General features: G+C 38.5%; 1 protein-coding gene across 2 annotated transcripts in view; it reads left to right on the top strand.

Annotated features, from left to right (window-relative positions):
• The window catches only part of TLN2 (talin 2), a 346512-nt gene that overhangs the window by 166166 nt on the left and 156381 nt on the right, over nt 1–23965 (top strand). For both annotated transcript variants that reach the window (XM_049772980.1, XM_049772979.1), the window contains exons 6-8: nt 1045–1197; nt 2885–3027; nt 7826–7953. In XM_049772980.1, the coding sequence (XP_049628937.1) occupies nt 1045–1197; nt 2885–3027; nt 7826–7953 (424 nt within the window). The remainder of the gene's footprint in view (nt 1–1044; nt 1198–2884; nt 3028–7825; nt 7954–23965) is intronic.

Below are 23965 nucleotides of genomic sequence, written 5' to 3'. Positions count from 1 at the left end.
GAATCAAAACTGAGGCTTTCCGCATGCACAGCACATGCTCTAGCCCCTTGTGCTATTTCCTGCCCATCTTGTAGCTTCAGTGGGTGTCCTCGTAGAACAAGTGTGTCTCCTCTTTACAAGAAGCATTTTTTTTTTTTGGTTTTTGGGCCACACCCATTTGACGCTCAGGGGTTACTCCTGGCTATGCGCTCAGAAATCGCCCCTGGCTTGGGGGGACCATATGGGACGCCGGGGGATCGAACCGCGGTCCGGTCGGTCCTACACTAGCGCTTGCAAGGCAGACACCTTACCTCTAGCGCCACCTTCCCGGCCCCTACAAGAAGCATTTTAATATTTGAAGCAAATTGACTTTTCTCTTCTGGTTTTCTCAATGTGCGGGGAAATCCAGATTTTCAGCCATTTCTTATTATGCAAGCTCTTGCTGTTAGGAACCATCACAAAATCAAGATTGCAGCCATGGTGGGTGGCAGGGAGAGGAGTTAATTTGCCTAAACCAAGAGTCCATGTAGCCCTGGAAACTCTCAGCCCTGAGAAATGGACCCAAACCATTTTTATATGTTCTAACAAGCAAGCAAGCAAGCATTCTTACACAAACTAAATTATAGCCAAAACTGGCGCGGCCTTGAAGAACAAGGCACTCTTACACAAACTAATTTACAGCCAAAGCTGATGTGGCTGGCCTTAAGAAACCAAAAAAGTGTTCTGTGCTAATCTATCTAGCTGTAGTGCTATGATCAAGTGATTTGGGCACCTCTGTGCTCATAAATCCTTGTCAGCTGTTTCTCACTACTCAGTTTTTTCTGTTTCCCTCATATTACTTTCTTCTGCACGAGCCCTATTTCATTCTTGTTTTGCAAACACAGAACAGAAATATATGTGTTGTTTTGCACAAGACTTAACTACCTGGACATGTTCTTAGTCAGAACCATTTGATGTGTGCCTCAGCCCCTCACATAGAACAACCCTCTCATCTCTTAAGTTCCAAGATGAAAGGGGTGGATCACAGTAAAATCATCTAAAATGACCCCTGGTTTGTATTTGTAGGAATAACAAACTATGAAGAATACTCTTTAATTCAAGAAACAATAGAAGACAAGAAAGAGGAGGGGACAGGGACATTGAAAAAAGACAGGACTCTGTTACGGGATGAGAGGAAAATGGAGAAGCTGAAGGCCAAGCTTCACACGGATGATGACTGTGAGTGTTTGGAAAAGAAGCTCCATTCAGACCTGGTCTTTCCTATAACCCAGGCAGCAATTGTACATTTGCTTTTTTCCCTATAGACGTTTTGGTTTGTGTTACTAAAAGACAAAGACTCTTAAGATGTGGGAGGAGAGGGTTAAGTGATTAATACCATTTTATGTCAGGGGAAAAAAAAAGTAGGGTTCTTGCCTTGCATGCAGCTAAATTGGGTTTTATCCCCAGAATTCTTATGGTCCCCAAGCCTACCAGAAATGATTTCTGTGCAGGAGTAAGCCCAGAGCATCAGTGTGTTTGAACTCCCTAATTTAGATAAAATAAACATCTTTGTGTCTAACATATGAGCCATGTTCCTATTTTATTTCATATCTTCTAAATATTTCGTCAATGTTTTACTCAGAGTTTCAAGACCAGGTTGGGTGATATGTTGCTCATATGTTGTCATCTCTTTTATTTTTCCTTGTAGATGTTAGTTTATAAAGAATTTTCTATGAAAGAAGTTTTATTGATTACATCCTTAAGGTGTCATCTAACATGTTTTTCTGTCCCTTTTAATTCCAACGTTCTAGAGATGTTTGTGGTCACATGTGTGTGTTTTCCTGTGTGTGCATGCATGTTACTTGTGTATTTTACCTCTCACCTAGTGTTCTGTACTTTCATCTGGAAATTGTATCTTTCAGTTTCCTTTTGTGTGATGATGCTAAACACCATGAACAATTATTGCCTCTATTATTTCTTTAGTAGTTAAAAGTGTTAATGGGGGTCTATCAGGAAAATTCCCCTCTATGCCATTTACTTGATATTTGGCTAAATTTCTGCTCAGTTCTGGGCTGTATTCTGGGCTGTATCCCAAAATAGGATCTGGTTTCAGGCTCCTCCTTCTTTGCTCTTGCTGTAGCTTTGGTAAGAGTCACCTCGCTGACAGTACTTATTGATCTTTCTTGGGGCTTTCATGTCCTCAGGCTCTTTCTCCATATTCTCTCTGTTCTTTCTGTGTGTCCTCTGCCTTCCAATTATGCCTCTTTGGCCTTCCTGTCACATCCTTCTTCCTGATCCCTTAGTAGACAAAGTCAAGGACTTGTATTATGTTCCCTTCACTCAGGTTCTGCAGTGACAAGAACAACACAAACTTCTTGCTGTCACTCTGTACCTACTGATCATCTAGTGAAACTTGTAGCCAATATTTTGCTATGCCAGGGAGAAATGTGGAAGGGGTTTGACAGTGCTGAGGGAGACACACAGAGTCTGCTCTGCAATTGCCCTTAGTAATTTCTCCTCTTCCTTCTCCTTCCCACTCATGACACTCTAAGTCTGTAAATGACTTCACTTAAGGAAATAGCAAGGCTCATTCTTGTTTTAAAAGAAAATCCTGACTTGGTTGTTGTGAAGCATTGATTTTCTTAGCCACTGCCCCACTATCACCACAGAGGTAAGAAGTGTATTTTAGCTACTGGAGGAGGGGCTCGGAATTTTCTCTGTCATTTGCTTTTTTGATGAGTCTTATGATCCATGATCGTAATATGTGGAATTACTCTGCAATATAAAAAAAAAAACACTATTCAAATCCAAGGCATGATTTTATCTACCAGTGTTAGAGAAATATACATCACTCTGCTGTTCTGATCCAGCCCCTTTAACTCAGGAATGACAGACAGTTCTTTTTATGTGTCTTATTGCACTGCAGTGAATTGGCTGGATCACAGCCGAACTTTCAGAGAACAAGGAGTGGATGAGAATGAGACGCTACTGCTGAGAAGAAAGTTCTTCTACTCTGATCAGAATGTAGACTCAAGAGATCCTGTGCAGCTGAACTTGCTCTATGTGCAGGTATAGTATGGAAAGCTGATTCTTGGGAGTTGAGATTGCAGGCACTCCAGGCTGGATCTTGTGGCCAGCAGCTCAGTGGCAGTCTGTTGAGTCTATTGTCTTTTGCATATCAGGTGTCCACTACCACTCTTAGTACCTAGCACATACATATGTGGGTGTGATAAGACTGATCTTAAGTCTGGCTGGGGGCTCTCTGTGATCTTTTCTATTAGAACCTAGTGGCTGACATCCAGAATTAGCTCCAAGTGAACAGACCTGAAGAAGGGGCACCACAAGAATTAAGAAAACATAAGAGAGAAAAAGCATGAGGTCAGGGGACTCACAACCTTCTCATAGATTGAGAACCTTAACTGTCCTTCACATCACTATTCATGGTGTTGGGGTTAGAACCCAAATTAGTTCTGAGCAGGCAAGCACCCTACTCACTCACTGCACTATCTCTCCAGCACCACTCAGGCTTTCTCTCTCTCTCTCTTTCTTTCTTTCTTTCTCTCTCTCTCTCTCTCTCTTTCTTTCTTTCTTTCTTTCTTTCTTTCTTTCTCTTCTCTTCTTCTTTTCTTTCTTTCTTCTCTTCTTTCTTTCTTTCTTTCTTTCTCTTCTTTTTTCTTTCTTTCTTTCTCTCTCTTTCTCCCTCTCTTTTTTTCTTTTTATTTCTTTCTTTCTTTTTCTTTCTCTCTTTCTTCTTTCTTTCTTCCTTTCTTCTTCCTTCCTTCCTTCTTCCTTCCTTCCTTCCTTCCTTCCTTCCTTCCTTCCTTCCTTCCTTCCTTCCTTCCTTCCTTCCTTCCTTCCTTCCTTCCTTCCTTCCTTCCTTCCTTCCTTCCTTCCTTCCTTCCTTTCTTTCTTTCTTTCTACTACAAGTCTTTCACAGTTGTATTTTAGGCACATAGTGACAGGGAATTAGGGCTATTCCCACCACCAGTGTTGACCTTCCTCCACCATAGTTCCCAGCATAAATCCCATACCTCCACCCTTAGCCCCCTGGACTGCTAGTGTAACAGGTCCATTTTGTGTATAGTTTGTTATAGTTTGTGTCTCTTGATTCTATTGTTAACTTTGGTTTGGGTATTTAGATTTGAACATTTTTTTATTTCCACTCAATACTCCTGAGACCACTTGGCCCCTAGTACCATCCACTTTTTTTTTTTTTTTTTTTTTTTTGGTTTACTGGCGTACCTGGTGATGCTCAGGGGTTGGGTTACTACTGGCTATGTGCTCAAAAATTGCTCCTAGCTTGGGGAACCATCCAGGATGCCCGGGATCAAACTGAGGTCCGTCCTGGGTCAGCTGCATGCAAGACAAACACCCTACAGCTGTGCTATCACTCTGGCCCCACTGTTTTGTTTTGTTTTTTTACTTTTCTCAATTTATTGGAGGACATAGAAATATAAGATAGAACAAGATAATTCATGTTCTATGGTTCTTTAAAAGTCAGGACCCCCTATCTAAAAACTATAAATAAAATTAAAAGAAGAAAATGTGGCTTTTTTTTTTTTTTTGCATAGGTGCAGTAAACGTTAAAAAAATTAGAAAGGAAATTCCCTTGGCCTAAGAGATACAGAGTGTCTCTATGTTCTCATGAAAAGTTCTGCTCAGTCTCAGTTGTCAAAGTCAGTCTTCTGTAATTAGAGATCTTGGTTTTTGTACAGATCTGAGGGCAAAGTCTAGAATAAAGTCTTTCTTTATGGTCCCAGGAAAAATTCTACTCAATGGTGGTTGCTGTAGTCAATCTTCCGTAATTAGACATCTTAGTTTTTGCACAGATCTTAGGAAGGAACATCTTCTGATTTCATCTCACTCACCACTCAGGTGGCGAGTTAAGGCAACTTGCCCTTAGATCAAGTAGTGGCTTTTTCCTCGTTGCTAGGGTTTCATATGAACCTACCCTGGAGCAAGTTGATACCAGAGCAGTATTAGGGCCTCCCTTGGGGGGAGTTTTATTCCTGGTGCTGGTGTGCCATTCTAAGGTTGGGACCCAGGGTTAGGGGTTGGACAGTCAATGTCCAATTACATGAGGTCTAAGTCAAGTCCCCATGACAAATGTAAAGGGTGGAAGGTGTCCTGCATTATAAAATTTATGGGTTCTTTTCCCTATTTTTTTTTTTTTTGGTTTTTGGGCCACACCCATTTGATGCTCAGGGGTTACTCCTGGCTAAGCGCTCAGAAATTGCCCCTGGTTTGGGGGGACCATATTGAACGCCAGGGGATCTAGCCGTGGTCCTTCCTTGGCTAGCGCTTGCAAGGCAGACACCTTACCTCTAGCGCCACCTCACTGGCCCCTCTTTTCCCTATTAGATAAGAACTTCTTACTATACATAGAATTCCCCCATTTTAGTGTGCCTATGCACAAGGGAATGATGCCATATTATATTATTGATGCATTTGTGGGTAAAAATGACATGATATAAAATTTGTGCTCTGGTTTTGACCTGAGGTCTTATCCCAAGAAAGACTTTTCTACTAGAATTCCCTGCTAAGTAGAACCAAAACAAGGAAAAACAAGGGGATAGGGGAGGTTACCTCTACATATGGAAATAAACATTAAGAGTTTAATTATTAAAGAAATGCATCTACTGAAACATACTAAGAAAATATAGACATCCCCATTAAGTGTTTTGAGATAGTCTGAGGGGGGATAAGATCTGGGGCACATTTTAATCCCACAGCATGGTCTTGTTGGAGCCTGTGAAATGGTTTGCGGCAGTCAGGGATCAGGTAGTGTCATCAAGGGGTTCCTCTTGTAGTAAGCTGTAGTCCACATTGGGAAAGGTGGGGGAAAAAGGGGCTGCATACAATGAGTCATCAGGAGCAGTGGATGCAGCTTTTTGCTGGGGTGAGGAGTGGGGGCTGGGAGCTTGTCCTTTCTTTCACTTTGGGAGTTGAGTGGCAGCTTGCTGGGGCAGGGGGAAGGTCCTGGTTACTGATGAGTTAAGAACTAAGGATAAAGAGTGTTAAATAGGGAGAACAGGGTTGAGGGGGTGAGAGAAGGGGTTTTGTAAAGTGATGAACAGGGTCAGAGGTGAGGGATAATATATTAACAGGTACTATATTCAATATAGGCAGGGATTATATATAATGAAGATTAGACAAATGTGGATTAGTCTACCCACTAGCACCCACTTATAGACAGAGACATTGGAGATCTATTCGTAGGTTGTATGTAGTTGGAGGTCTGACCTATTGGATGGGTCAGAGAGTTTAAAAACAAAATGGGACCAGCACATAAGAGGGCAATATTTCAATTTCTAGGCACTTTTTCAGTGACCACTCAGGCTTTCTTAGCCTGTTAGAGTACAAGCAATATTGGTCAGAAAAATCAGTAGTTCTCATTAGCTGAGAGATTTTCTATCAATAATCTTTTATGTTTTTACTTCTAACTAATTACTTAAATTATTTTAAACAATTTAAAGTCATTTAACCAGCTATGGTGTTATTCCCCCACATTCAGCATGTAGTTTTTATACTTGGAGTCTAAGTGTATCTGGCCTACCACCTCCTTTTCAGAAAAAGAACCACTCAGCACCCATTGGATATCTCCCTTCTGTAAGAGAAGAGAGAAAGCCCCCATCACAATGGCACCTGAGTTACAATAGTCCCCCTTCCCTGGTTCCAGGGTGTCTTCTATGGTGTGTACCCACTTTGGAAAACTGAACTGGAATGCCCCAAGGCAAGCACCCACCTTTCTTCCACTCTAATTCTTCTCATGTCCTTATTTCTTCCATTTTTCCCTTTACCTTCTATTTATCTACCACCTGCCCATTGAAATAAGATAGGATCAGTTGCATGCAGCCAGCTTTCTGCCTGTACATGACAGTAAAGTTTTATTAGGACACTGCTCTTCTGTGCTTAGTTCCACACTGAAAATCCTCTAGGGATGACATAGTACTTCACATGTATCTGTGGCTGTTCTGACACTCAGTGGCAGAGTTCAGGAGTGTGACAAAAAGCAAGATGACTCTCAAGATCCAGAATGTTTGCTGCCTGGTGTTTACAGTGGGGAATAGAGAGAAAGAGCATGGGAGAAAAGAGATGGGAAGGTGTCCAGTAGGGCCTTTAGGGCACCAAAAAAATGCTTGTTGGCTTGAGAATCAGAGCCAAAGCTCTGGACTGCCTATCTGTGAGGGAACTGGTAATCATTCCACTAGGGCAGAAGGCAGAAGGGTGAGGGCTATTTAGCCATAGCAGTGAAAATATGAGCACCAGCAGAGGACTTCTGGCACAGCTCCGTCCTGTGCTTAGTTACTAGTGTGTAGTATTGAATTTATAATCGTGTGTGCATTTGTATATTGTGGCATCCTGAGTGTGGAGCTGGGGGCTGGAACCTTCAAATTCCCACAGCCCACAACAGACAGTACACTTAGTACTGAAATATGGCCATGTGTGTCAGAGAGATGGTGCAGGGTACAGGGTTGAAGCACTAGCCTTGCATGTGGTCATGCTCAGTTCTACCCCCAGCCCTGATTGTTTCCTTAAAAAGCACCTACTGGGGGGCTGGAGAGATAGCACAGCAGTAAGGCATTTGCCTTACATGCAAAAGGACAGTGGTTTGAATCTTGGCATCCCATATGGTCCCCCAAGCCTGCCAGGGGTGATTTCTGAGCATAGAGCCAGGAGTAGCCCCTGAGTGCTGACGGGTGTGACCCAAAAATCCAAACCCCCACCCCATCCAAAAAAAAAGCACCTACATGGAGTATTCCATGAGAACTGCTAGGTATGCCCTGCCTCCCCAAACTCAAAGAACTTACCCATAAAGGAAAGATGTTCTGTTGAAACTAATGCTTTTTCCTTTTTTGTGTTCCAGGCTCGGGATGATATCTTGAATGGCTCCCACCCTGTGTCCTTTGAGAAAGCTTGTGAGTTTGGTGGATTTCAAGCTCAGATCCAGTTTGGACCTCACGTGGAACATAAGCATAAACCTGGATTCCTAGAGTAATTCTTTATTTTTTTCTTCGCTGTTTTTCTCCTTTTATCCACTCTACATCCTTATTCATTAATCTTCAGCCTGGTCTCAGCCGCTGAGAGATCAGTGACTATTACCCAGTTGAGTGTGTGATCAATGGGTCATCTCCAGAAGAGCAAATGTAGAAATAGAATGAAGGGATGAGCAGGAAGTTATCTGTTCCAAGTTCAGGGACATTTGGCTCTGGCAAGACCTCCTTCCAACTCCTGTCCAGCTCAGCACAGGCTAACTCTGGAGGTAAGAATTCTCACCTCCTCCCATTTCAGAAATCTCTTCCCATTAGAATATTTCCTTCAAGAACCTAGTCAACACTCATCTTATTTCATTCCTTTGTAAGACTCTTATACTAGAGTGACAGCATCTGAAGGAGCAGGCTATACATTCTTGATTGCCATCTGTAGAATTACTATTAAGTCAACACTCCACTATTTACACCATTTTATCTTTGCTTCCTTTTTCTAAAATGGATAGTAGCATTTTTCTCTGGCTCAGTACTTAAAGATTTTAGGACATGCTAATTGTGTGGTTTCCTCTATGCTGCAGAATATGGACTTGGTGTGGGCTTCCCTAACAGACCCCACTATCTGGCTGCTATTTGTCAAGGTATCTTTCTTTATCTTGGATTGGCTTCAACTGGATTGAGTTATTTCTTCCTCTGGTGAAATTCCTTTGTCTTTTCCCTGACCCTTTTCTACTTTCTCCTTGGAGAATTGGAATCTTTGGCTGGACCAGAACAAACGAACACTCCTAAGAGCCTTGGCATAACTAGTAGATGCTGTCAGCAAGATTGTTGCTTGTGGAGGCTTTGAAAGTGAGGTACACAGACAAATGGCCACTCAGATGGCAAACACTAACTTTTCTGTAGATTAGTGAGGATGGGATACATGAACTGGGTCATTTGTCTTACTGTGTCCAGCTGTCTTGAGGGTTAATGATGGTGCAAGCCATTTTCAACTTGGTGAAAAATGACTGGAACCAGCATATGCTCTGGAGAAAGAAGAAAATCTGGCTTTTCCCTTGGTAGCAGAGAACATTTGTGTTACACACTGTTTGTTCTAACATGAGCTGTTATCAGAAGCTCTACTTTTCCTGTGTTCCAGGAAACTTTTTGAAAAAGATTTCTTTGTCCTACAGCACAGCTGGTGCTAGAGATGCTAGAGGCCAAACTCACTCACTTTGTTCTGCAGACAAGTCATTAACCTGTGCTCCCTATATCTGTTAGTTGGGGCTAACCCACTGTGCAGGTGCAGCAAAAAGATTGTGTTTCTTCTCATTTGTGATCACAAACCCTTTATGAAAGACCCTGTACACACTGCCTCTAAATTATTTCTACTTTCCAAATTCATTGTATCCCCTACACACACACAAACATACACACACACACACACACACACCATACACACCATACACACATACTCTCATGTTATAACATTCCAACCAGTTCCCCAATGACGCTGTGTCATAGGCCTGTTTAACAGAACCGTGGAAATGAATTAACAACAAGAGGGAATCAGACCCCTGGAGAAAATATTATATTCTATTTCTATCTGTTCCTTGGAGTAATTGATATAGAGTATGTGTGCATGGGGAGGGGTAGCCATTCCTGAATCAGATTTTACTAAGTAGAATGTTTACCCATTTATTGGTTTTTGTGGCCTGCTGAGAAGGAGATCCCAGTGGAGCCATTCATGGGTTGATGCTGCTCTGGTATTACCATGAACACTTTTCTCAAAATCTTTAGGGCAGCACATGCGCAGGCCCATCTGGGAATTAAAATCAGTGTGTTGTGTGTTGTGTGATGCAGTGCAGAAAGAACTGGCATATTTAGAGCTTTTCTATTAGCACTAACTCTACCATTATCAAAAGGCATCCCACCAGAGAAAAGTGATTTTAACATGTGATTATCAGTCCTTCTGTTTCCTTCCACCTCCATCAAAGCAGAGAACCCTGTTTTGTTTATAACTTGTATGGAGAATAAAGGACAAAAATTTATCAGGTGGTGTGAGGTCACAGCAGTTTATGTGCCTATTGAATGTTGCCTTCTCCCATGCTATTAAAGATGTCCCTTCACTTAAAAGTTTGAGAGCAAAGGTTAAACAATTGTTTCCATTACTTTTTTTATTCCTGGGTTGATAATTAGAAGTTTATGCTTCTGCCGTACCCTTCCTCAGGTTCCAAATTAAAACCCATTTGTTATGCCTGCTCATGTATTTCTTTTATCTTGCATTTGATTTACTTTTTTAATTAGACCAAGTGTAGGTGAGATGATGAGGCATTTTCATGCAGTGTAGATGTTTAATTTTGTGCATTATCATTGGGGAAACTTTTGAGTTTCTCTTCTCTTAACTAAAACAGAGTCCCGAGGTCACATTTTTCTGAATATGTTTCTGAATATGGTGGGTGTTAAACCCATTTTCAGAGTTGACATGTATGACTGTCCTATAAGCTGATAACTGTGCATGTCACCAAAATAGTCCCTGGCTACTTGAGAGATCTTATTGAAGTGTAAGAGATTTTGGTTTGGTTTGTTGGTTGGGTTTTTTTGTTTTGTTTGTTTGTTTGTTTGTTTTTTGTGGGGGAAGAGAGCATACCTAGCACTGCTAAGGGATTACTCCTAGTTCTGCACTCATGGATCTCTCCTGACAGTGTTCAAGAGACACAGATCATATTAGATATCAGGGATTAAACTCGGATCAGCTGCATGAAAGTCAAGCCAATATGTTGTGCTGTCTCTCTCAGCCCTTCAAACTGAGTTTTAAAAGAATAGAAATAGGGTTTGGGAGATAGTGTCACAAGTAAGACATTGCATATACCCATATAGCTTTGATCCCTGATACCATATCCCTCCACATACCCTTGAGCATCCCTAATACTTCCCTGATACCCATGAACATCATCAGAAGTGATACCTGAGTGCAGAGCCAAGAGTAAGCCCTGAGTACCACCTGTGTGTCTCAAACAATAAATGAAAAAATTAACAAATAAATAAGGAATAGGAACTGGGAGTTGTCATAAAGTAAAGTTGCAGATCTAGCCAGAGAGATATTTTAGCACTGGAGCTTCTAGTATACATATATGTATATACATAGATATATACATATATATACATACATGGTATGCTTAGTAAATTTATTCCTTTTATGTTTCAAAAAATTTGCTTAATGCAATGTGTTCAGCATAATATGGATTTCTTTATTTGATGCTTTCCAATTTCTTTAGATGCTTTGATAATTCCCTCACATAGGGAAGAAAGCTTTAATGATTTTTGATCATTACAATCAATTATCAAATATTTTCAGATTTCTTGAGAATTTAAAGATTATGTAATGTTTCCATCTGCTCTGTAGGTAAGAGAAGCAGGTGAGTGAGACACAGATGAAGTTCAGAGCCAGAGAAAACTAGTAGCCAGAAAATAGCCACTTCTCTCAAACCAAATCAGACATGTTTCTCTCCATGATACTTTTCTTCATATTATCTCCCAAGAGTCCAAAATTAGAACATTTAAGTGGCACATGAAGTCCAAGCCACAGAATCTGTTAATCAGATTAGATGTTATATTCTTCTGTATTCAGAAAACTCTTGGAGAAAGTGTACCATATGCCCCGCCAGAGTTCATTGGGTACTGGAGAGCGTGAGGGAGATGTACTGTGTTTAAGATGATAGTCCATATGCCACAGATACATACACATATCAAAGTGTTATTTTTAAGGAGTCACAACATGGCTCTGATTTCAACGAAAGCTATTTGTCTAAACTGTTTGAGTCCAAGATAGTTTGCTTAGGATCCTACAAGTTGCAATGCCCCTTAGAGCTATGAATTACCTGTACAAAAGTAACAAGAGTATGGAGCATATTGTAGTGTCAGTCAGTTAACAGATTTGGCAAGTATAGATGAGTTAATTCTGAAAACAGAAGCAACAGACTGTTTTAATGACAACTTCTAACCATGGGGAACACTTTTAGAAGTGATCTTAAGTTTCCATGGATCTTATAGTATTGAAATGATATGTACAGATTTGTTTACCTTAAGATTAGGTGATGAAAGCAAAGAAGCTCTAGCCAGAGAATCCCAAACATTTTTGGACTACCAGCCCCTTTTCATTAAAAAATCACTCAGTATTTCCTTGAAGTTCTCTTCTTTAGGCAGAACAGAAAATGCCTCCAATTGTATTTGAGGCCACTACAACTCCCCAATTATCCATAGCATTCTAGAGTGGGAGCACTATTACCCAGTTTGGAAAATATTACATTATTTATTTCTTTGTGGTGGGCCACACCTGGCAATGCTCAGCACTTACTACTAGCATTATTCCTGTCAGGGCTCAGGGTATCCTATGCTTTGCTGTAGATTGAACTGGGGACAGCCACAGGCAAAAGTGCCTTACCCCCTGCACTATCTTTCTGATCTGAGAAATGCTATTTTAGACTATGGTTCTGGAGTATCCATTGCATGATTCTTTTGATAGTTTCTGTGTTAAAATTTGTCATAATAAAATTTTGGGAAAATACTGATGAAAAGACCAGATATACATTGTACAATCTCCAGCTAGAAAGGAGGTACAGTAGAAAAGATATACCTTGTCCAATACAGAGGCTGCTGAGCAGGTCTATTACAGTATCGAAACAAAAAATTAGGGTCAGCCAGCTGCACAATAAAAGATATAAGAAACATTCCAAAATATTTTAGGCATCATATTCAATGTAAGTAAATTAGCTTTATCAATGAATAGGAAGACAGAAGTTCTTGTATTGGATGGATTTTTTTGTATAGTTGTATATTATTTTTAAAAACACTGGAAGACGTTTAGAACAAAGTTTAAAATAAATGATGCACCAGAAAGTTAGTTAAATCTAAACTAGGGAAAGGTATATTTAGTGTCACACAAAATAGATTTTAAGTCAAAGAAAATGTAGGAGATAAAGAAATCACTTTAATAAGTCTAATTTACCAGGATGATATATTAATTGAGCTTGTAGATAGCTTTAAATATATCAGTACTTTAGCTTTAAATAAAAGAAGAAAAATAGAATTAAAGTACTTTTTGGTAGCAGGGAAGATACCCAACAGTGCTCAGAATTACTCCTAGATCTGCACTCAGGGATCACTCCTAGTGATGCTCTGGAGGCCTTATAGAGTGCTGAAGATTGAACTAGGTCAGCTGCATGCAAAGCAAGCACCCTGCCTACTGTACTATCTCTCTAGCCTTAAATGAGAATTTTATATATATAATTTTAGTGAAATAATATACTTTCCTTAGTTAAGATAATGAATGAAATACAAAAAGCTCTGGTACTTGATTAAAATAAACAAATGAAGAAAAGGCAATGAAAATGAGGCAGAATTTTATATAATAAAATTAGGGATTTTAATAATCATTAGATTTTTTTCATCTATAATATGAAAACTTTAAGCCAAAAGAAGGAAAAATCTAGACAAAATGGATAATTTGAAAATCTAAATAAATCTAGAACATTGGGCCTTATCCATTTACAATGTAAGCTCAACAAAGCAAAACAAAACAAAAAAATCTAATGTAGTATAAATAAAAGGATGTAAATTAAAACACAAGTTAATTTGGAACTAGTAGAACCATAATCCTAAAAGTAAATATAGAATACATGAAACTTTTAAAGGGTAATTTATGCCACCCTTCTCATAAAAGTTAATAAAACATTACAATATTCAGGATGACCTGAATTGTGCCCAGATGTCAGTTTGAGCTATCATTGAATAAGGTTCATTATAATAATAATGATATAGATTGTACAATCTATATCTGGTCTTTTAATCAGTATTTTCCCAAAATTTTATTATGACAATAAATGAATAATTGAATAAATTTATTCAAGAAATAATTTATTTCTCACTGAGGAAAAAAGCAATGTAAGACACAAATATTTGTCTTTCTATATATAATATAGAAAGGCACAAACTAAGTAATAGTAAGTAAAATCAACAATTAAAAGCAACAGTTTCAAGATTCATAAATAAAATTATATTTTTGCAGACAATATGATTATTTGTAGAGATAATACACAGGAAAACTAAATAGAACTCATAGCAATATAAACAAGATCTCTGCGGGAAAGATCTGTCATGTAACAACAAAAAGCATTGTCTCAGGTGATCAAACAGAAGAGTTATTGAGAAAAGATGTCTTTTGTAATAGTAACAAAAAGTATAATTTACCAATGAAAGAAGCCATCTAAACATCTCCAAGATCTTGTCAATAAAATGATACTTGAACTGTGAAGAGCGTGAAAGTTCAGAATAAATGGAATAATTTGAAATTTATATAGACAAAAACTTGATGTCTCCGAAACAACTCTAAATTTATAAATTCAGTTCAATTCCCAGTGAAGTCTTACAAAACTGTGAGAAAATAATATAGACTGTACATGGCTGGTGAGTGGCAAAGTCTAATAGGCCATTTATGGGGAATTCACAATAATCCAATTTCTTACAAACTTGTTAAAACACTAACAGGATGATGGTTGGATGTAAGAGCATATGAGAGTTCTAAAAGCTGATTAGTACATTTGATGGACACTAAGGTATAGGAAAAGATACCACCATATTGAGTGAATCTCTGGACAAGAAATGAATATGAAGAATATGAATATGAAAAATATGAAGAAATTTGTTCATCTGCAATGAATACTAACAAGAACAGATAAATATCAAGAAATAGTAAAAAGAAAAAGAAACTATGAAAAAGATCACTCAGGATAGCAATAGGCACTTGATAGAAGAGGAAATCCAATTGGTTTATCAAGATATAGAAAATCATTCTGCTTCAGTTATCATAGGATGTGAAATCTTGCTGAACCAGCAAGATTTCGTATTCTACATCCATCCAGTGGCACAGATTTAAATGCCAAAAAACACCAAAATGCTTTAGAGAGGAGACAAGTTATTTCAGAATATTAATATGTTATATTTTAAAATACACAATGTGGGGCCAGAGCAATAGGACTACAAGTAGAGCACTTGCCTCTTATGCAACTCACCCAGGTTTGATCCCCAGCACCATTAAGAGCTATTTGATACTTTTCTAGCTAGCAGTGATCCTTTAGCACAGAGACAGGAGTAAGACCTGAGCATCACTGGGTGTGGTCCCAACACCAAAAATATAAAAATAAAATAAAATTCAAAAAGAAACATAAAGAGAAGCTGGACCTATTGTTTGTCCAACATGGACAAAATAAAATATGCTGGAGGGCCCGGAGAGATAGCACAGTGGTGTTTGCCTTGCAAGCAGCCGATCCAGGACCAAAGATGGTTGGTTCGAATCCCGGTGTCCCATATAGTCCCCCGTGCCTGCCAGGAGCTATTTCTGAGCAGACAGCCAGGAGTAACCCCTGAGCAACGCCGGGTGTGGCCCAAAAACCATACAAAATAAATAAATAAATAAAATAAAATAAAATAAAATAAAATAAAATAAAATAAAATAAAATATGCTGGAAAACTAACCAAGAAAGTGACTATTAGGGAGAGTGGGGTGGGAGATATCAGCTAAATCTGTAGTTTTTTCTTAAAAATATTATAATAGTCAAGCAGGACCAAAGCTTGTATTCATACTTTTGTTTGATTTTGCAAGAGTGTTAAGTGGGTGTTAGAGGTCAGACAAGCAGTTTCCATGACTGTTACCAGAAGCAAAAGTCCTTGGTTGGGAGCCTGCAAGACAGGCCACGTGCAGCCCTGGAAACCACTCTCCCACTTAATAATCTCTACTTATTCTTCAGAAGTATTTCCCTGAAAACAAGCAAACAAGCAAACAAATCCCCTAAAAGGTTGTACTGTCTGCTGAGAAAAAAATTCAGAGTGTACTTGGAAATTTCCCCTCACAAAATCAAGAGGATTTTATTGTCAACAAGCACAGCTTTTGACACCGTAGGAGGCCTTAAGTCAACTTCTCCTCTGGCATCTGTTCAAACATGTATCTTTTCTTTGGAGTCAGTCTTCTGAGTGTTTGTCAGTAAAATGTGGCTGAAGACTTACTTTCAAAGGCGCACCAGAGCAGGCATCTCAGCTTTTGTGTTTCCTTTGTCTTAGCACCTGGACCTCACACTTCCCACCTGCTGTGTTAGCAGTAGGATGTAGAGGTCACTTTTCCACACTTGTTGTCCATTTCCAACTATTTAGAATGCTCTGCTCCCATTGTTGTCTTTTCTCTGACCCACTGTGGCCTCCTCTCATTAGTGCCTTTCTCTCTGACTATATTCAAACTCCAGAACTCTGGTGAGTACCTGCAGACTTCTGTGTCTGTGAAGCCTGCTTCCTGGATTGGTTCACAGGATTAGGGTGCTGCTGAGACAGTTTTCCCACCTGGCCTGTTCATCCCACATGCTGTATTTATGCTCCTTTCCTGAGTCACCTCTTCATGGACTGGGTCTTGGCTGGTATTCTCAGTTACGTGAATAGCTCCAACTTGGAATCAATCTATGTCTATGTGAGCCATCCATGCTGCTAGTGTGACTTTCCCACTTGAGAGTTGCCCCTTCTTAAAAGGTTTGGAGGGGAGAGATGAGGGCTGTCCATTCTCCCTCGACCTGGACTGGTACTGCTGTCAGTGTCCCAGAGCACACTTGGAGAAACTCATATAATGCCACATTTGAGATGTTCTTGCTGCTCCTGTGAGAGTCATATCAGCCTGAGTGTCACTTCATCCATTGGGTGTCACTGTCTTCCCTGTTCCTGTTGTGTCATAATCTTCCACCTTAGCAGTATCTTATCCAGAGACCATACAGGTCTGCTGTGGTGTGCACAATGCACTGACTGTGGCAGATTCAGTTTTCAGTGCTGGTGGGTGGGACTTAAATCAGCTCCAGGTGATGAAGGCAGCTTATCATTTCCCCTGAGAAGCTCATCTGAGCTGCCTCTATGCTTGCCCACTAACTTTCAGGTTAAAAGTCTCTTCCTTTGGCACTTCTCTCTCTTTTTTTTTTTTTAGTGATTCATATTTGTTTATTTTTATCATTAAATCAGGGTGAGATACAAAACTAAATGGCTGCTAATAGTTGAGTTTGGGTCATACAATGTTACAATAATCAGTCCTTCACCAGTGCTTATTTCCCACCACCAATTATCCTTCCATCTTTGCAACCTCACCCCCAGCTTGCCTGTATGGAAAAACTTTCTCTCTTTTTTTCTTTTAGGCACCATGGTTTGCAATACTGTTACTGAAGGGGTATTATGCTTATACCCTTTCAATTCCTGGTTCTTGTCCAACGTGATTATTTTTGTCATATTATTATTATGTCAATTATTATTGTCATAGTGGTCCCTTCTCTGTCTTATTTTCTTTGGTGTGTGACACTCTGTGGTCTGAGGAGATATCTCATTGCTTTTTTTGTATCTCCATTGTTATTAATAATGTGGAAATTTTTTATGTGCCTTTTAGTCATCCATATTTCTTCTTTGAGGAAATATCTGTTCATCTCCTCCCCAGTTTTTGATGTTTTTTTTTTCTTGTTAAGTTTTGCCAGTGCTCATATATCTTTTATATTAACCTTTTATCAGATGGGTATTGGATGAATAATTTTTCCAATTCTATGTTTGTTTGTTTTTTTATCCTGATTATTTTTTCCATTGAGGCGCATAAGCTTTTTAATTGAATGTAGTCTTATTTGTTTATCTTTGCTTCCACTTGCTTGGTCAGTGGTGTTGAAGATGTGTTTAGCTTCAATGTCATGGAGTGTACTTTCTATTATTCCTCTATATGCCTTATGGTTTCAGGTATGATATAAAGGTCTTTAATTCATTTAGATTTGACCTTTGTACATGGTGCTAAATAGAGGTTTGAATTTATTTTCTTGCACATAGTTGACCAATTTTCCCAGCACCACTTGTTGAAGAGAATTTCTTTGCTCTATTTTATATATTTTGCTCCTTCATAAAAAAATGAACTCATCATACTGGGTATCTGTCAGGATATTTAATTGTATTCCACTGATCTGATCATCTGTCTTTATTTAAATACCATACTATTTTAATGACTAGTGATGTGTAGTACAGTTTGAAGTTGGTGAAAGTGATGCCTCCCATTTTTTCCAAGAATATTTTTAGCTATTCACGAAAGCTTATTATTCATATAAATTTTAAGAGTGTTTGATCTATTTCTTTGACAAATGTCATAGGTATCTTTATAGGAACTATATTAAAATTGTACATTGCTTTGGGAAGTATTTTGCTATTTTAATTATGTCTCAGGATATGAACAGGGGATGTGTTACTATTTCCTCATGTTGTCTTTCATTTCCTGAAGTTGTATTTAGCAGTTTTCTTTGTACAGGTACCTATATATTTGAGTATAAGCTGACCCAAGTATAAGCCGACCCCCCCCCAATTTTACCCTAAAAACTGGGAAATTTTAGTGACTCAAGTATAAGCCAAGGTGGAAAATTCAGCAGCCACTGGTAAATCTCAAATATAAAAATATATACCCAAAACAATTGAGGAATCAGTAAATAAGTAAATAAATACATGATTACATTTACAATACATGATTGATTGATATACTGTATAACATTAACATACCACATTAGCTCATAGTATTCAATGGCAACTTTAATAAAGTGAATAAAACATTTAAGACAGTAAAGCATTATAAATAAATGGTTAACAATCCTGAATCCTTATACTCCAAAATCCTTGATTATAAGGATTCAGGATTTATAAACATTTATTTACATGACTTTACTGCCTTAAATGGGGTTTTCACTTAATTAAATGTGGCATTGAATATTGTGAGTTAAATAGTTCAGTGGCATACAGTTCAGTGTAGCCGCCTACCTCTTCAGCTCAGCCACAACTGTATGACCCAAGCCAAGTTCAGGTTTACAGGCACAAATTTTGTGCCAGAAAACCTCGGCGTATGCTTGATTATATATGGTATTTCACCTTTTCAGTTAAGTTAGTTCCAAAGGTACTGGATTTTCTGAGGCAAAATTTTGAATAGAATTGGGTTTTTTTTGTTGTTGTTTTATATATATTTTTCTTCTCTCATTATTTATATACAGGAAAGCCATGGACTTTTTCCATATTAATTTTGTAGACTGTCACTTTGCTATAATAATCTATTGTTTCTAGAAGCTTTTTCTTGCACAGTTCTTTTTTGTCTGTTTGTTTGTTTTTAGGTCACACCCGGCAGTGTTCAGGGTTACTCCTGGCTCTCTGCTCAGAGATAGCTCCTGGAAGGCTCGGGGGACCATATGGGATGCCGGGATTCAAACCACAGTCCTTCTGCATGCAAGGCAAACACCCTACCTTCATGCTATCTCTCAGCCACTGTATTTAAAAATATTTTAAATATTTTTTTTCTAAAACTGTGCAAGAAAAGAGGCTGGAGAGATAGCACGGAGGTAAGGTGTTTGCCTTGCATACATAAGGACGGTGATTCGAATTCTGGCATCCCATATGGTCCCCCGAGCCTGCCAGGAGCAATTTCTGAGCATAGAGCCAGGAGTAACCCCTGAGTGCTGCTGGGTGTGACCCAAAAACACACAAAAAAAATTTTTTAATACAGTATTTAAAAAATACTACATTTTCTAAATATCTGTTCATCTTCAAGTAACAAGAGTTTTAATTCTTCCCTTCTGGACACCCTTGTATGTTTTCCATGCCGAATTGCTACAAAAAGTACTTTCAGAACTATATTGAATAGAAGTGATGAGAATAAACAGCCTAGCATTGCGCCTGTTCTTAGAGGGAAGACTTTTACTCTATTGAGTATAATGTTTGCTATAGACTTATAAATGACTTTGACTAAAAAGAGGAAAGTTCCTTTGATTTCCAATGTAATGAGAGGTTTGTTTGGGGGGGGTATGAATGGTTGCTAGATCTTATCAAATGCTTTCTCTACAAATATTGTTTTTGTTTTTTGTTTTGTTTTGGGGCCACACCTGGTGACACTCAGGGATTACTCCTGTCTATGTACTCAGAAATCGCTCCTGGCTTGGGGGACATATGGGACGTCCGGGGATTGAACCGCGGTCTATCCTATGTCAGCAAGTGCAAGGCAAATGCCCTACCGCTTGTGCCACCACTCCAGCCCCTCTCTACAAATATTGATATGATCAAATGATATTTTTCTTTTATTGATATGGTTTATTATGTTGATTGACTTCTAAATGTTAAACCATCCTAGACTGAATCTTACTTGGTTATAATCTTGGTGTATGATCTTTTTGGTGTATTGTTGGATTCTATTTGCTAGTATTTTGTTAATATTCTTTGCACCTTTGTACATCAAGAATATTGTCCTGGTGTCTCTGTTTTGCTCAGAGTGGTGTTTGCTTCATAGAAACTATTTGGAAGTGTTTCAGTTTCCTAGAAGAGCCTGAAAAGAATTAGCAGTAGGTCCTCTTTAAAAGTTTGAAATTATTCACTAGTGAATCTATCTGGTTCTGGACTTTTATATTTGGAAAGATTTTTGATTACCATTTCAATTTCCTCAACAATGATAGGTCTATACAGGTATTCCAAAACATCTTGGTTTAGTCTTAGAAGGTTAAATGAATCAAATAATTTATCCATTTCTTGTATGTTCTTTTAATTTGTGGCATAGAGTTTCTCAAAATGATCTCTGATAATCTTTTAAATTTCTGTAGTGTCTGTTGTGAACCCCCTTTTTTGAGTCAAGGTTTATCAATCTTGTTTATTTCTTAAGGTATCAACCCACAGATTTATTGATCCTTTGGGGTTTTGGGGGGGTATTCCAGTTCATTAATTTCTCCTCTAAGTTTTATTATTTTCTTCCTCTTGCCTGATTTCTGGTCCTTTTGTTGCTCATTTTCCAGTTAAGTTGTGTAATAAAATTGTTTATGTGGTCCCTTTTTTCCGTTCAGGTAAATGCTTGCAAATCTATAAACTTTCCTTTTAGCACTGCTTTTGTTATGCCCCACATGTTCTGGTAGCTTTTATCCTCATTCTCATTTGTTTCCAGGAATCTTTTGATTTCTTCTTATGCACTGGTTGTTCAATCATAAGCTACTTAGTTTTCAAGTGTGTTTCTTAGGTTTCTGTTTCTGTTTGTAATTGACATCTATTTTCAGTGCTTTCTGATTTGAGGATGCAGTTGTTATGATTTTTATCCTCTTGACTTTGTAGAGGTATGTTTTATATTTCGTCATGTTATCTATTCTGGATAATATCCTATGTGCACTAGATAAGAATGTGTATTCAGCTTTTTTATTCTGAATAGCCATATGTACATTAAGCCCCTTTCTCTAAAGCAAGTCTTTCCTTACTGAGCTTTAGTCTAGTCCAGGGGTCCTCAAACTTTTTAAACAGGGGCCCAGTTCTCTGTCCCTCAGACCATTGGAGGGTTTAACTATAGTAAAAACAAAACTTATGAACGAATTCTTATGCACACTGCATATATTTTATTTTGCAATGAAGAAACAAAATGGATACAAATACAGTATGTGGCCCGTGGGTCATAGTTTGAGGACCACTGCATCTACTGAGAGGTGACATGTGGTGTTGAAGTCTCCTACTATTGTATTGCTATCAAAGTCTCCTTCAAGTGTACTATTAGTTGTTTTAAGTATTTTTCTGGTCCTCGTTAGATGCATATATGTTTAGGAGTGTGAGTTCTTCATGATGTATCTGTCCATTGATCATTAAGATATAACCATTGCTAACTCCTATAAACTTTTTGAGTTTATGTTATATGGTACTAGTATGACTACATTGGCCTTTTTGAGGGGATTGTTCCTTGGGGAATGGTCTCCTATCCTTTGAATTTGAATCTGTATTTGCTCTGTTCAAATGTGCTTCTTGTAGACAGCAGAGTGTTGGGTTCAAATTTTTAATTCATTCTGCCACTCTATCTCTTAATTGGTGCCTTTTGCCCATTGACATTAAGAGATATTATTGCCATGGGATTCTGTGCCATCTTTCTATAGAAGTTTGGTGTGTTTGTGGGGTCTGTCTTATCTTAAAGTAGTCCCTTTAGTTCTTCTCTTAAAGATGGTTTGGAATTTAAGAATTTGCTGAGCTGTTGTTCATCTGTGAAATTGTTTTGTTTCTTCAGAGCTGAATGAGAGTCTGCGTAGTGAAGAATTCTTGCTGAGCCATTTATTTCATTGAATTTTTTACACTATTATATCCCACCACTGTCTTCATGTCTGGATGGGTTTTTTGTGTGTGGTTTTTTTTTTTTTTTTTTTTTTTTGGTAAATCTGCTGTAAAATCTCAAGAATGCTCCTTTTCATGTAATATGCTTTTTCAGTCTTGCTGCTTTCAGTATACTATATTTATGGCTTTCATCATTCTAATTGGGATATGCCTTGGGGTGTTTTGATTTGTTTCTTTCAGCTGTTGGGCATGCAGGTGTGGGTGCATGCATGCTCCAGAATGCGGGGAATTCCTTAGCAATGATGTCAGAAAATCATAGGGATTTTCTTCCTGACTCTCTGGGATCCCAATGATTATGTCATTTCTTTTGAATTGATCCCACAGTTCTCTTGTCTGTTTATTTTGAAGCTTTTTTTTTTCCTTCCAGTTTCTGTAGTTGCTTGGAGATTTTCTACACTTCATCTTCAAACCCATTGATTTGGTCCTCAACAGCTGTTACTCTGCTGGTGAGGCCTTCCAATGAATTTTTTATTTTTGCCTACCAGTTTTTTCAGTTCTAACACTTCTGTTTTTGTTTTGCTCATTTCTGCTCTCATATCCTCCTGTGTTTTATTAGTATGTTCCATTCTTTCTTTGATCTTGTTGAACATCCTAAACAAACATTTCCACTTCATCCATTTCAGAAAGGTTATTTAGGGTTTATTATTGCTTGGGTCTGTAGAATTTCAGTCTTTACCCACAAAGTATGGTATGGTATTGCTCTGCTTTACCACAGTTCTTTTTGTAGTATCCAGGTAGTTCTTTTCTATGTCACTGTCAGTCTTCGCCACTGCAAGGGAGATCTCCAGAGTATGTATGTGGATGAGAGATTATCTTGTGTCTGTATAAGTAGCTTTCCTCTCAGGAAACCATGACCTTTGACCTATGTAGGTGGGTTATGAGTCTATTTGTTCAGGCAGGTCGGCTAGCTTCACCTATGGGTTGGGCACTGAGGCCTCCTTAATGTGAATCTATCTCTGGACATGTCTTCTGACCAGAGACCAGTACTTCCCTAGGGGTGCTGAGGATTGAATCTAGATCAGACACATGCAGCACAAGTATCTACCTATCCACTAAACCATTTATCTAGTCCACTTTTCCCTAGTATTCCCCCATCATACATGATATCTTTGTGTAAGATTTCTTCAGCAATTTCCATCAAGAAATTTTTATGGCACTAGATACATAGTTATATGTACCTATATAAGTATACAAATCAAACTATATTTTTAATTAATTAATTTTTTTATTTATTTGGGGTTTGGGGCCACACCCAGTGAAGCTCAGGGGTTACTCCTGGCTCTGTGTTCAGAAATCTCTCCTGGCAGGCTCAGGAGACCATGTGGGATGCTGGGAATTGAACTCGGGTCTGTCCAGGATCAGCCGCATGCAAGGGAAATGCCCTACCACTGTACTATTGCTTTGGCCCCCAAATCAAACTATTTTTAAACAACCCCCACATTCAGTTACACATACCACAAAGGGAGTGTAGATAATCTAAAAATGAATTCAAAGGATATGGTAAGAAAGTACAGGTGTAAATATACTGATCAACCCAAATTCTATCGTTGGCACTCCATATGATCTCTAGACACCCATATGGTCTCTAAGACCCATCAAGAGTGATGGGTGCATAAACAATAGTAAGCTCTGAGCACTACCAAGTGTGGTCAAACACTACCTCACTAATTAAAAAGATTTTTAAGAATGTAGGTCCAAGTTCAGATTCTATGTTCACTTACAACATATGCATTAATTTGCCAAGCTTTTGATAAAGAACCAAGGTGTTGTCATACATCTTTAAAATCACTTTACTTTTTCCTTTCACCTTTTCTGAGTTAATTAGCACAAGTATCCTT

Source organism: Suncus etruscus, chromosome 5 (genome assembly GCF_024139225.1).
Source record: "Suncus etruscus isolate mSunEtr1 chromosome 5, mSunEtr1.pri.cur, whole genome shotgun sequence".
Classification (NCBI taxonomy): Eukaryota; Metazoa; Chordata; class Mammalia; order Eulipotyphla; family Soricidae; genus Suncus; species Suncus etruscus.
This window is presented reverse-complemented; position numbering and strand designations above follow the sequence as displayed.